Raw genomic sequence first — 14,428 nt, 5'->3', positions numbered from 1 at the left:
GTGTGAAAGAGAATAATGTCATTGAATATTGTAACAGATCAAAGACTCAGTTAGTCATAAAAAAATGCCAATATTGTTGCAAAGGGAAAAACTACATCTCTGTTTCCACATTTCTCGCCAGCAGTGGTTGTATTTAGGTCATCTTGGGCATTGAGGACAAACCCAGAACCCGTAACACAACACGTAGGGCTGGCTCGAAATTTCTCTTGGTGGGGTTTCGCTGACCTCGGTCGACTACTGAGGTGTGCGAGAGTGAACACGAGTCATTGAAGGACTTCTACGCGTAACACGGCCTAGGGCACATGGCTTACTCCACTAAAAGAAAACAACGACTACGCACTGCAACAAAAGGCTGCATGCACTGAAATGTTTAAGTAGCCTATGTTTATGTAGTGTATAGGCGTTTGTTGAATTGGTCGTGAATGGAATATTTGAAGCACATAGATTACAACCGAATGCACTTTACTAGCATTTTACTAGTGACAGCCTAATCAGCTAATACATTGATGACGTTTTTTAAATGAATGTTGCTCTTGACTTGAAGGGATTTTTGAAAGATAGATTTTGATAGGTTATATGTCTGTTGATAACACGTCACACTCTCGCAGTGTCTGTCGGAATGATCGTAAATCCTCCTCCCTTTCCTTGGGATTTAAAGCAACTTTGTTTGCTCGTTCAGGAGATTGGGGTGCTGGACAGCTCCTCCGTGGATTAATGTGGGCGGAGCATAAAGTGGACCCTCTACACCGCCTGAATACACTCTTTCTTCAGGATTGTCCCTGAGTCGACTACCTTGGAATTGGCATCACCCCGAAGCGGAAAAAAATATGATTTACTGCAAAGGAAGCTGGGACAAAGAAGACACTTAGTCTATGTACTTTCTCCCCCCACCCCACAATATCAGAGAGAGTAATCGGATTTTGACTTATTAGCGAATGACTCAAGAGGACTAATTTTAGTAGCCTAACTGTATTTCCAGTCACTGGTTTTCAGACAATGGTCCCTTTGTGTTGTGTCTTCACCCTAACGGAGCGGTTATATTCTTAGTTTTCGTGAACTTGCATTTATTCAAAACGTTCCTTGTGGCAAATTGCTTTAACTTTCACAAGACGGACCTACTTATGATTCACCACCGGACAACCTCTGTGTAGTGAGGGTACCTCAGAAGAGAGACAGAATGCCTTGGAGCTCCGGTACCTGTCGTTCTCAGCTCACACATGCTTATGTTTCAAGGAAAACTGGATATACCACACACCCAAAGATGAACGCATGTGGATTTCATTTCCTAGCTATCTTTTTGTTTTGCCTCACAACTGCTGATATCGGCAACGGTAAAGAGAAAAAAAAACACATCCCTTTCAATTTGTTGTTGTTGTTGTTGTTATTATATTATTTAAATTATTTTGTTGTTGTTATTTTCTATATTATTATTAGTAGGCCTATTATTATTATTATTGTTACTGCTGTTATTGTTGCCAGTTATTGTAATTATTATGATTATGATGATGATGATTATTATTATTATTACAATTATATAGGCCTACATGAAACATAGCCTTCTAAATGTTATTTTTTATATATATATAATTTATGTGGAGGTGAAGGAAAAGGCTAATGAAGTGTGGAGCCTAATGTTTGAAGGATTACTGCCCTTTCTTTCCATATTGCACTGCTTTGCCCTGAAATAGGTTTGGAATGCACTGCTGGCTGTCACAAGGATAATGGGGTGTGTGAAGAGAATGGTACATGTAGGTATGTAGCTCTTTGTGGTTTCTGACACACACTGTATATTTTGAATGGTATCTCATTGTCTTTATTTGGTCCCAAATGACACTGGAGATTTGACACCCTTTACTGTGACTACCTCAGGGAAGGTACCCATTTTTTTGCCAATCATTTATGTGGAGGTGAAGGAAAAGGCTAATAAAGTGTGGAGCCTAATGTTTGAAGGATTACTGCCCTTTCTTTCCATATTGCACTGCTTTGCCCTGAAATAGGCAATTGCTTTCAGACCTAAAGTACAGCAGATTTAATACCACCTGCCAATTCATCTGGAAAGCTATTCAGAGATTACTTAATAAGGTGCAATTTTGAATATTTTGAATAAGGGCCTCAGGGTGGAAGGACAACAAATAAATGGCATGCAAGAGCAGCTCTTTCTCTCCCCAAGTAACGTACAGATAAATACAGATACATGACACATCAGCATCATCTTCTCATGTCTTAGGTGCAAACCAGGGTGGCAGGGCACGACGTGTGACCAGTGTGTGCCTTTCCCCGGCTGTGCTCACGGGACGTGCGACAAGCCCTGGCAGTGTGTGTGTGAGGACGGCTGGATAGGAAGCCAGTGTGATGAAGGTGAGCAGCCCATTCAGAGTCTCATTGGAAATCTCTGAGTTTGCCCCAGAGGACTGGTCACATGGCTCACTTTGCATACACTCTCCTTGCTGATAGACCTTTCTGGGGTGGCGTGTAAGGATAAAAATAAAGCTGCTGCTGTCATCTCCTGCGTTCAATACCAGGCTTTTGTCGCCCCTTTATCTGGGAGATCTCGCACAAACTAATGAGATTCTTTGTTTTTTCCCCCTGCTCTCTCTAGCTTCTCCTTCTCTCTCTTTACCTCACATACACTCTCTCTCACTTGCTGTGCTTATGTACGATGCTGATGAGAAAGAGATACAATAGCTGAGAGGAACACAGAGAGAGAAAGAGAGAGACAGAGACAGACAGACGGAGAGAGATAATGTGTCTTTTTGTTTTATGTGTTAGAGGGGTTAGAGACGAGTGATGTAAATCTAGAAGATGCACTGAGGTTGTGAAACATTACTCATTTCCCTTGCTGATCAGTGCTTACTGTGTCACCATTGTATGTTCTTCCCAGACACTAACCCCTGCTCCAGTAAACCCTGCTCTGGCAACTCTACCTGTATCGAGACGGGCGAGGGAAGATACCTATGCGTCTGTCCCCCGGGATACATCGGAGAGCGCTGCCACCTGAGGAAAGGAGACTGCCAACGGAATGGGTAATGACTGCCCGCCGCCCCCACATACGCTTTCGTTCAGACGACTTCCTGCTGTAAAACCTCTGCAGGAGTCACCTGGGACTCCCCCCCTTTAAACCCACGGCATCCTAACATCTCATCTCATGACTGCCTCAGAAGTATATGTAGCCCAGACTATCCTAATCTGCTTTTAATGAAATGCCATGGTCATTTCAGCCTCTGAGATATGACTTGTTAAGGAACAGCGAGGAGCCTGGGATAAAGGAGGCCTGTGTGAATTAAATTTTGATAAGAAGGAATGATCATCCGGCTCCAATACTGGTGTGGAGAATGTCTTGTTTAACTGATTTAACCATGTGGCACAATTACAGTGTTCCTCGCTTTCCAGTCTTTTGTTGTGAAACCTATTAGTGTGATTTAGGGATTTTAATTCCAGGCCATAATTGCCTGCATGTTTTCCACATAAGGAAATTAAACAAATAATGTAATGAATGGAAGCTCTAGCAAAACATTCATTATTGCACCTGTTTATCAATGTATTTAAGCATAAAGTACTAAGTGTGAAGCAACTGAATATTGTTATCATAAGGTTTTAAGAGTAGCAACTGAATATTGATAAATGATTGCCAAAGACGTATTAGACTTTGCCAAATAATGCCCTTTGGCAAAATATTTTATCATGTGCAAATTTTTGTAGATGTATGTTTGCCTTAATGACTGGAATGTTCTGGAAGAATTGAAATGGCTTCAAGACAAAATTATGTTGTGGAAATGGGTCCAAATCTGTGTTTAAATTCAATTACATTCACATTAGCCCTCCAGTGTTGGCCCAGTCTGTTTGCTGTGCCCTTATACTATTCATTTGGCTAGAGCAACCATGTGGTGTGGGTGTAAGGCAGTAGCTTAATATTTGCTGGATGAAATACTTCTATGCTGTATGTTAAATGTAAACTGTCTCTGGATTTATCAGCCTAGAATACCGGTATACAGTACATGAAATAAGACAGTCTGCCCTTGAGTCCTTGAACAAGTTCTAATAAGATATTTTGGTAACACTTTATTTTAAGACACACATATTCACCATTAATTAGCTGCTTACTAACATGTATATTAGTATTGTTAGTCATTGAAAGTCACTAATTAATACCTTATTCTGCAAGACCTTGTTCTACCCTTACTACCCTTAATTAAGAATTTCCCCTATGCAAGCTCTTATTTACCCCTTATTCATAGCTATTAAATACGTTGTTGCATATGAATTATAACCTGAATGGTCATAGTGTTGCTTATTGTGGTTTAGTGTTGACTTCCATTTGAATAGACCAACTTTGATAAGTATTATTATCGGTGAAACACTGTTCTTGTGGCACTACCACCTTACAAGCCCCATACTGAGCCATGCATGTTTAGGTCATAATTCATATGCAACAACTATGAATAAGGAGTAATTAGGAGCTTACATAGGGGAAATTCTTAATTAAGGGTCTATAAGGGTAGAATATGGTCTTGCAGAATAAGGTATTAATTAGTGACTTATATTAACTGACAAATGGCTAGTATGCTACTAATATACATGTTAGTAGGCAGCTAATTAATGGTGAATATGTGTGTCTTAAAAGAAAGTGTTACCGATATTTTTTTATAACTAAAACTGATTTGAAATTACCTTACAAGATCTGTAAGTCCTTTCCCTTTGTAGTGCTGTTATCCAAATGGAGGCACCTGGAGCCCTACTGTAATTCAAATGTTAAATCGCAAAGTCTGTCAATGAGCATATTGTCTATAGCATGAATTAGACTTATCGCATCATATGGCATATGAGAGCATTTAGCTCAGCCAGCAGTGTTTGTACTTGGGATCTTGCTCAGGGTATTATATATGCAAATGGATTCTGCATAGTTATTAAATTAACTATATTTAGACTTTAAACTTCACACTTTGCCCGGCATTTAAATTAGGGCTCCAGGAGATACAGGAACAAAGAACATGTTGGACCTGAGTTGACCTCTCAGGGTCAGTCCACTAAAGGTGTGTTTTGTTGTTCTGCAGGACAGTTTGAGTTGACCTCTCAGGGTCAGCACACTAAAGGTGTGTTTTGTTGTTCTGCAGGACTGTTTGCCAAAATGGAGGCACCTGTCACAACGCTCAGGGCTTCACTCTGCAGCCCACCTGCGTCTGCCCCCCCGGCTTCACTGGGCACCTCTGTGAGACCAAGACTGCCCCATGCCATCCAAACCCATGTGCCAACGGCGGCATCTGCACCGACTACGGCCCCGGGCACACCTGCACCTGCCCGCCTGGCTACGGAGGCCCCAGCTGCCTAAACAGCAGCAGGACTGAGCAGGACCCCCTCCCCTCCTCCCCCTCCTCCCCCTCCTCCCCCTGCTCCAGCAGCCCTTGCCTCAACGGCGGCTCCTGCCTCAATGGCACCAGCGCCAGCGGCTTCCGGTGCCTGTGCCTGCCGGCCTTCTCCGGGCCGCTGTGCTCGGCGCCGGCCCACCGACCCAAACCCCGGCCCAAGGCCAAGCCCCGGCACCTGGAGCCCCACGGCGGCGGCGGCAGCAGCAGCAGCGACAGCCTGTCTCCGCAGCACTACAGCCTCCCGGCGCACGCCTTCCACAAGCTGCTGCGCCCGCCCGAGCGCGAGCTGCTCAAGATCACGCTGAAGGAGACGGTGCACGCGCCGGGCGCCGCCATGGTCACCCGCAGCCAGCTGGTCTGCTTCGCCGTGCTGGGCCTGCTCACCTGCCTGGTGGTGCTGGGCACCACCGCCATCGTCTTCTTCAGCCGCTGCGAGGCCTGGATGGCCAACGCCAAGTACAGCCAGCTGGTGAGGCAGCAGAGAGAGCACCTGCTGCGGACCAGCGGAGAGGGAGGAGGAGGAGGAGGCGGCGGGGAGGAGCACTCGGTCAACATCATCCTGCCCGAGAAAATCAAGCTGACAAACTACGGCAAGCATTACACATCGATTTGAGCCTGGGGTGTGAGCGTGGCAAGTAGTGTGAGGAGAGAGGGAGAGAAATGTGTGTGTGTGTGTGTGTGTGTGTGTGTGTGTGTGTGTGAGAAAGGGGTCAGTTACCAGATGTCCGTACTGTTCAGTCACATAGGCTACTGTATGTAGGTTGGATCAGGAGGTGAAGCACTACTTCTTGATCGCCTGGGGCTTTTATCATGACATTCATGGACATTTAAACTCAGAGAAGCAAGAGTCTCAACAGTGGCCATGACACTTGAATGTAATCAGCTAACACTTTGTGCCAAAAGAGGGACATGCCAACAAATGTTTCAGTGTGTGACTGTGTATAATGGACTATATTTAACTGTAAATATGCACAAGTTATATCATTATCAAGGACATATGAAGTTGGCTGCCCATTTTCATTTGATTTATTTAACACCATCTTTGTTTGACCTTTGTATCGTATTAGTCTTGTACAAGAGCTTCGCTGCTACACAGCATTTTAAATTGTTGTAATTTAAATCTCAAAAGAAGTGAACAGTTTCTGTGAAGTTGTGTTAGACTTTTCCCCCCTTCTTTTCTACAGATCTCCATAACACAACTGACGCTGGAGAAGAATTCCAAACATTTGAAACTTTAAAAAAAATAGATTTTGACAGTGTTGTAGATAGACGGGTCAGTTGGTGTATGTCAAAGACACACGCATTTGTAATGCCAATATGTAGAGGCAAGTGTATGTCATATTAAAAATGTGATGATAACACCACCATGGCACACTGACTCTTTTCTGCAGCTTGAGAACAAATAGGTGAGTCTGGCAGAAATCCATGCCTGACTTAACATTGATATGGACTAAGTCTGGCTCAGACCTGAGCTTGATCCACTGCGGTAGGCCATCATCTGTGTGGATTGTCCAACCGAAACGGATTGCGGAGTAGGGCATTGTGAAGCCGGGTGGTTGCTGTACAGTACACGTCGTTACTGGTCCTTTGCCAATACCTCATTTGGCAGGGAGCCTCCAAACATTTCTGGTCAGACGCTTTATGTGCCACAGCTGAGGCTGAGCTCAGTGCCAAGGCCCTCGCACAGGACTGTACTACACAACACACCGAGTCGGGATCACTCAGAGTCTAGTGAAATCTGTGGCGCAAATTTGTATATAGGTCTCTTGTGAACAGTAGCCCATGCTCACAGACCTGTCTTGGTTCACCCAGGCTAGCTGAACACCCAACTTGATACTAATCTTTTGGATGGCAATATCAATTCAACTGAGGAGTTAACAGAAGGGTATTTGCTGCCTCCCTGTGGTTGAAATGAGTAGTAATAAGTATCCAGTTATTGGGGCTTAGATGACAATTTGTTAAGACATTTTTCATATGGAGCGCTTTTAGACATTTTGAAAATGCATAATTTATGCCTCTGTGTGATTGGATAATCATATGATAGCTGATTTTTTAGCAAGGCAGGCTTTAGTATTAGTCAGAACGCAGAAAACATTAGGTTACATTTAATAGGATTTTAATTGGCCTAGGCTTTGACTACAATATTAGACATGTCAATCGAATTGCCAAAAGGCTGAGGTTTTCATATCAGCCCTGGTGGATCATATTGGTTCCATGCATTAACATAAATGGCCAATTGACACTTGGAACATATTTTGTGATAGTTATAGAATTAGCATATGATAGTTATAGGAGTGTGTAGCCAAGGATATGTAGCCAAGAATATGCCTCAGTTGTTCTTCCACATATGTAGCCTACTTTTGATGTATTACTGTAGTACTTTTCATCAACATCGAAACTTTGTAATAAACCACAGGTTGTTTGATGGTCTTTTGGGGCCCCACTGTCGACTACAAGGCAGTGCTGCCACAACTTCAAGGCACCTAACCCTAACCCTAACCCTAGCACCTGCCAGGCAGCGCTACCTTGAAGTCGATGGTTGGGGCCAGAAGAACATATATCCCACAGCTTCAATTTTCCTTTTAACCCCTCATGTTATGACCACTAGCCTAAATAATGAATAGATTAATTAATTAATTAATTTATTTATTTATTTATTTATTAATCGCTTTCACGAACGGTAATATTTTACGGGTGATATCAATTGAGATATATCCTGAAATGTACCTTGTGGATATAAAACCATGTGCCATTCGTTTTGGTTGCTGGGTTTCCTTCCATCCGCAATTGCAAGTACAATCAGATGGGGGCAGCCACGTATCAAAAAATTGAACGCAGCCTGTGTCCTGCCGTGACCTCAGATGACGCGGTCAGAGGGGAAAACCTTGTGATGGCGCTCTAAGGAAAATTTCTCTGAAGAGATAGCCTACAAACAAAACATTGCCGTAATATTTCTGTGAAAATGTAGGCACGGAAAACACATGCGTAATATTTCCGCTAAACAAAGGGTTTAGCCGCTATAATTGATGTCAAAGGAAGATGAACCTGGTCCTGTGGGACACAAACATAGATGCGTTATCTCTCCTCGACGTCAGGTAGGCCTGCTCTCCGTCCTTTTGGCCACATGTTAAGCAGGAATCAGATTTAGCTGTTGCTAGAGTGATTGTTTTTTTTTTCTTCTTTTTAACGCTCAAGTATTTGACGACTAATCATCAATTCAACGAGGTCATGTGAATGTTCTATTTTGTATTTCTTTTTTTGCCAAGATGTGTGAGAAGCTATATTTCATCTGTACCTACAGTACAGGTAATTGGGTGATTATATTGTCTAAATATCTTCTTAGAAACAGCTGTCTACAGTAGGACTGGTCCTGTCACCTTTACCTATTCGGTTAAATAGGCTACAGTGCAGAAGATTATCATCACCTTTCCATATCTGGCAGTAAAGGGACTACCCACAAGATATGTTTCTGGTGAAGGGACCCATTGCTGCCTCAGTTTTAGGCCGTGTCCAAAAGGCAAGGGCGCACGCTGGATAGTACCGTTCTTTCCAGTAGCGTCTCAGTTAGCTTGCTCCTCAGTATGTGTCCCTACATTTGGACAGCACTAACTAGTTGGCGTCAGAGTTGTAGATAAGGCTCTGGTTGGCGTCACCTGACTCGGGGAGAGGGTGTGTTGCTTGACGATTCGCATGAGGTGTAGAGCTTGACCTGCACTGTGCAATGGATTATGGGATATCTGAGGCCAAAAAGATGCATCGATGCACGCTTGGAAATCACGCCAAACGAAGTACCCATTTAGTGAGAGCGCTTGACTTTCGGACAGTCTATTCTGACGTAAGTTCCGGAAAATGCATGCTGCCCAGTGTGTGTACTTATGTTTCAGACACAGCCTTAGTTATGTTTACTATATAGGTCCTTGCCTTTGAAACACAAGTGTCTGTGTGCATATTTTCATTGTAGGATTGGAACTTAGCATTGCGTAAGTTAATTGTATGTTTCATATTATGTCCACATATAGAGGCATGTGGATTCATTTTGCTGGACTAAATGAAGAGGTTGCAAAATCACACTGTGTACTCACACACAAATCATAGTAGACCTGGGGCAGACCCATCAACCCAATGAGATATCCCGTACCAAGGTACGTTCTTTAGGGCCACTCCAAACAACCGTCCGTCTTCAAGCCATTTCTGCTCCCAGCCTAGGATCACTAGGAGTTATGGCGGCGGAGGGAGAAAAAGAGAGAGAGTGAGAGAGCAAAAGAAATGGAGAGAGAGGCTATTAAGCTTCAAAACGCCCACATTGTCAAACACTGTTTCAACAAATCTGTCATGGTCTGGAGTTCCCACAGAGTCATAAAAATACAGCAAGAGCTGCAGTTTTCAACCAATCAGATCTCGCACTCTTTCTCCCATTGAGGCCTAGTTGACCTCTCCCCTTCCATACCAAGAGCTATAGAGTACCGTTCCCCTGGCAGTGGAGGGGGGCGGGGATTCAAAGCATTCCTTCCATACTTGTGCGTTCTGAGGCGTAGAAATGGATGGATATGCTGAAGGCTTCAGGAAGGTACCCCAGGTCATAAATACAGAGGGTCATAAATACAGTCTTACCTGATGAGATCCACATGGATGCTATGGACAGGCCTGTGCAAAGCCCCCTATAAGCCATCGAGCGTCAACCATCAACATGTCAGATTTCTGTAGCGAGAACTTGTCCTTTAACCCCGTGGCTTTATAGGAAAGCACAGGAAATGGTGTTTTTTTAGTGCAATATGGCATTACTTTTAAAAGAAATGTAAACTAGACACCCTCTCAAGAGGTTAAAGTTTCACCTGTAACAACACCACTGAATTCCTGGAAAACGTTGTTATTAAATGGAGCTTCAGTTGTTGACTTTCTTTGCTAATTTGCACCATGCTGGATAGATTTTTTCTGGCACGCTGCTCTTTATGGTGCTATAAATTTTAATGGACAAAACTACAAAGGTAAGTACTGTAGATCTTTGGAAATGTTGAGCATAAATATTCAGGCCCGCTGCATGTATTTATTCCACAAACAAAGGCTGTGCAAACGAGAACAAGAGGTAATGCAACTTAAATGTGATATGACACATCTCTGGTCAGTGAAGCTTAACCATAACAACCTTCAGCTTCCCTAGGCATATGCTGAACACTTCTTTGATAGGTAAATAAAACTGTTAATAGTGACCATATGCAAAACATCACCCTTTTGCTCACTGTTTAAAGACTTGTGGTGTTAACCAATGAAACATAATGTTAGTGTGAATAATCAGTCGTTTTCGTCAAGCTGGACATATGGCATTCCGAATTCCATTTTACCCCTGACTTGTCCCGTCACATTGAGTGTTGCATCGCTCTTCTGGAGGACAGTGATCACAACCACTTTAGTCAAGCCTTGGTGGCAACGCCTCTGATTAAACATAAATAGCTGTTGATTCTTTAAAAGAACTTGCATATTATGCTCTGCACCCCCACTCACCCCCGTTTCTCAAAAACAAGCCTTTTATCTTGTTGACAATTTGTAGGAATTAGGGGCCAGGAGCTCTGCACAACAAATCTGAATGTGCCCTTTGTTCCCTCCGAGAGCCTTTGCCATGGCTTGCGTGCATAAAAAAGCATGCAATTATTACAAGTATCCAAAGACCTTGGTAAGCCTCGGTAAATGCACTTTTATTATCTGGAAATAAAAACAGAAATTCAAAAATTTTATTCATGTTGATTTGACACAGCTGTTTATTTTTAGAAGTTCAGAAGTGTATACGGTGAATAAGGCTGAGAAACTGTCACGAACACTTACAGACCAGTGAAGTGAGGCAGCTGGACCATGATAATTAATTACCCTGTTATATCACTCAACAATGTTAAAGTCAAATGTTTAACTGCACCCAATTGAAAAGTGACTACACTAGGCACATATATGCCCCAGTACACAGGTATAAGTCCTTTATCCCAATGAGATGAAGATAAATTCGTTTTTGGATGTTTAGAAATGAATTCAAGATGGCCTCCAAAGACCACCTATCCATGCAAAAGTTAATATACTACAGCTGCATACAAAGCTGATGCATTGAGATAACAGAGTTGTACCAATATTTACATATGTAAATGACTACTATACTACAGTAATTTCCCGCATATAAGCCGCATTGTGTATAAGCCGCAGGACAGTGTTTTATGCAAGTTAATAGAGACAAAACCATATTAACACCATAATAACTGCCCCCCTGTATTAACCTCATGGCTGAAGAAATTTTGCAAAATCAATGTATAAGCCGCGGCTAATAGTCTGGAAATTACGGTATACTCTAAATGACTACTATACTATATTCTGGTCTACAATAATAAATAATATAGATCATTCACCTCTTATATTCTTTTTACAGTTTTTTTGCATTGCAAAACCATGTTACTATATCATGCAGCCAACAAGGCATATAAATTGCAATTTATAAAAATGACAATGTTATAATCTATAAGTCAATAAACACTGACAACTGAAACCTATTGACATTTTCCATGTAACGACTTTTCCACACTCCACCCATACACTGTCAAGATTAGATTGATGAATACAAACACATATTTAATAGCAGCCAGTCCATCCATCTCCTTTCATTAGTGTCTGAAATGGCAGTTAGCATTCCCTCCGTGTGCCTGCTGTGGGGAGCGGATGGGGCCAAACGCTGCAGCCACATCCACTGCAACCATCCACGACTGGATTGCAGAGTAATGGCAGTGTAGTTTCCAGCCAGTTGAGTGATATTGTCAACACCACTGCGAGCATGAGGTTCACTGAAAATTAATCTCCCACGCTTTTCCTCCAGCACTGGGGTGGCCTGTCAATCACGGGGAGGGTAGGAGGAGGCAGACAAATTACATTGGCCTAATGCAGAGTGAATTCCCATACTGTGCGCTAGGCAGGCTATTTGGGAGGTAGATTTTAAAGGATTAGGAAGAGGTTAGAATGATCACTTACATGTGTATTCTAAGTAATCTCTGGCATGCAATAAGTGTACAAATGAGGGTGTAAACACTACTTTGTGTCAATGAAATTCGAATGTGGGTGCTTAATTGAAGCCACTAATGGCAAAAATGCCTCAGTGTTGGTGAGAGCTCATTGGGACACTGGCAAGTCAAAACCAACTGTGGAGCAGCTGTGCAAAATGATCACAAGTTTTGACAAACCCATTGTCTAATAACACATAAAACACAACACTAGAACATAACTCCTGCGTCGGCTCAGAGGACCTGGCCAACTGGACCTGCCCCAGTACCATTTTGTTATCTTAATAGCCTTGGCTTGGAACGTATTTCAGGACCATTATTGACCGAGACAATAAAGGCACCATCTGATCTTCGTCCTGACCCAAGACCTTTTAAAACAGAGACATGAAAACGCGGTTAACTGTTACAAGACGCCAGATGTGAATACGTTTGGACTAGGAGGCCTTTTGGTCGTTACCAGTCTCCTTAGCCTCTCCAGTTTCCTCGATGTAGGTTCCGCTCCTAGTTTACCCCCACCGCAGAGATCTGCAGCACGTACATTAAGCAAATAAAGAATGTGATCTCTCCCACGACCATGGAGAACCTGTCAAGACGCCTGGAAGTCTGTGATCAGGTGCTGTGCAGTGTTTAAGGTGCTCTGTGGCGCCTCGTTTAGACTGAGAACCACTCAGTGAGAATATTATATGGATATTTTCATCTGACTCAGAGAGATGTGGAGAGATTAAAAATCCACTGAACATGAATGTCTCTGTTTATTATTTCATATCAAATGTCCCTGCTATGCATTCTAACAGCCGGGCCCCATCTAAAGAGCCCTGTAAAATTGAACCTCCATGTAACATTCATGTTCAGTTTGAATGTGTTCAACTCTCCCTAACCGTTCCAGAGTCTCGTTATTTAGGGCAGGGAAGAGTGACAGGATGTAAGGGACAGAGAGGGAGATGGGGGTGGGATTGGGAAATTGGGGGTCGGAATTGAACCTATAGTTCCCCTTAGGCACTTGGACCCATATGGTCTGGATGCTGCCACCTGCACCACTGCTCCCTGGAGCTGCACATTTTGCTCCATCTCACAGATTAAGAGATGAGGTAAGGACAGTGATGAGGTGCTGATGGGTCTTAACGGATGTCCAACATCATTCATTGGTGGTTAGACTAACTATTACTGAAGATGGCAGCGTTACAACCCAAGGGAGCAATTCTCCCTCTGAAGAGAGATTGATCTGTGACAACAGATCACGTTGCATCACAAGCAGATGGCATTTGGTATACAGGTGCACAGCATGCGGAGGCGAAATACCAGGCCAATGAAAACAACACTGAGGCATTGTGTAAAATCACCAGGTACTTAAAGTCTAATTTGAACAGCAAGTTTGGGAACGGGAAATGCCTCCCAGCCATGAATGCAGGAGCGCTGTGAGCCAGAAATAGCACATGCCGCTGCATGTGTCCTCAGAGCGGGATGGTGGCAGTGCAGCCTCAGGCCTGATGTCTGGATGCAGTGGTAGTAATGCGTCTTGCTCACACTCTCTCTCTTCTCCTTGTCAGGAATTTGGAAGAGCAATTAAAAATCCAACCGTAAAATAGCCTGCAGCATAGTGCTTTACTGGACCTGCCGGGCTAAACCAGTACTGGTCCGAGCTTTAATTAATCAGACATCATAGAGTGGGATCCATCATGCCTCAGCTCAGATTTATTCCCCATTAAATGGCACTTAACCTGTAAATGTCAGTTTTATAGATAAACCTTAATTAACCACAAGCAACGAGGAATGCCTTCTAATGGGACAATAACAACATGACAGTGCAAAGCAGAGGCATTGCAAGAGCACAATAACTGCCAAGGCATTGTGCATTAATAGGAGACCCCCGTGAAGCTCTTCCATGGAAATCAGTGCTATATGCACTAATTATCTGCAGGAATGAGGGAGGGGGGATCGCAGGGCTTATTTAACAAGCAGGCAGAAATCAAGCAGTTTGTGTTCTCTGTACTGTCACGCCCACTCGGTGCAGGTGCCAACTTATCTCACCCGGGTTCATCT

At 43.2% G+C, this 14,428-nt stretch overlaps 1 protein-coding gene across 1 annotated transcript; it reads left to right on the top strand.

The window, feature by feature from the left end:
• Positions 1 to 792: 792 nt before the first annotated feature.
• LOC134067739 (protein delta homolog 1) lies at positions 793 to 6,717 on the top strand. The gene is made up of 5 exons (XM_062523154.1): positions 793 to 1,331; positions 1,689 to 1,752; positions 2,228 to 2,358; positions 2,882 to 3,023; positions 5,112 to 6,717. Exons 1-5 carry the CDS (start codon positions 1,178 to 1,180, stop codon positions 5,974 to 5,976), a joined length of 1,356 nt encoding a protein of 451 aa, XP_062379138.1. The 5' UTR covers positions 793 to 1,177; the 3' UTR covers positions 5,977 to 6,717.
• Positions 6,718 to 14,428: the final 7,711 nt, after the last annotated feature.

This window comes from Sardina pilchardus, chromosome 20, assembly GCF_963854185.1.
Source record: "Sardina pilchardus chromosome 20, fSarPil1.1, whole genome shotgun sequence".
NCBI classification, from domain to species: Eukaryota; Metazoa; Chordata; class Actinopteri; order Clupeiformes; family Clupeidae; genus Sardina; species Sardina pilchardus.
This window is presented reverse-complemented; position numbering and strand designations above follow the sequence as displayed.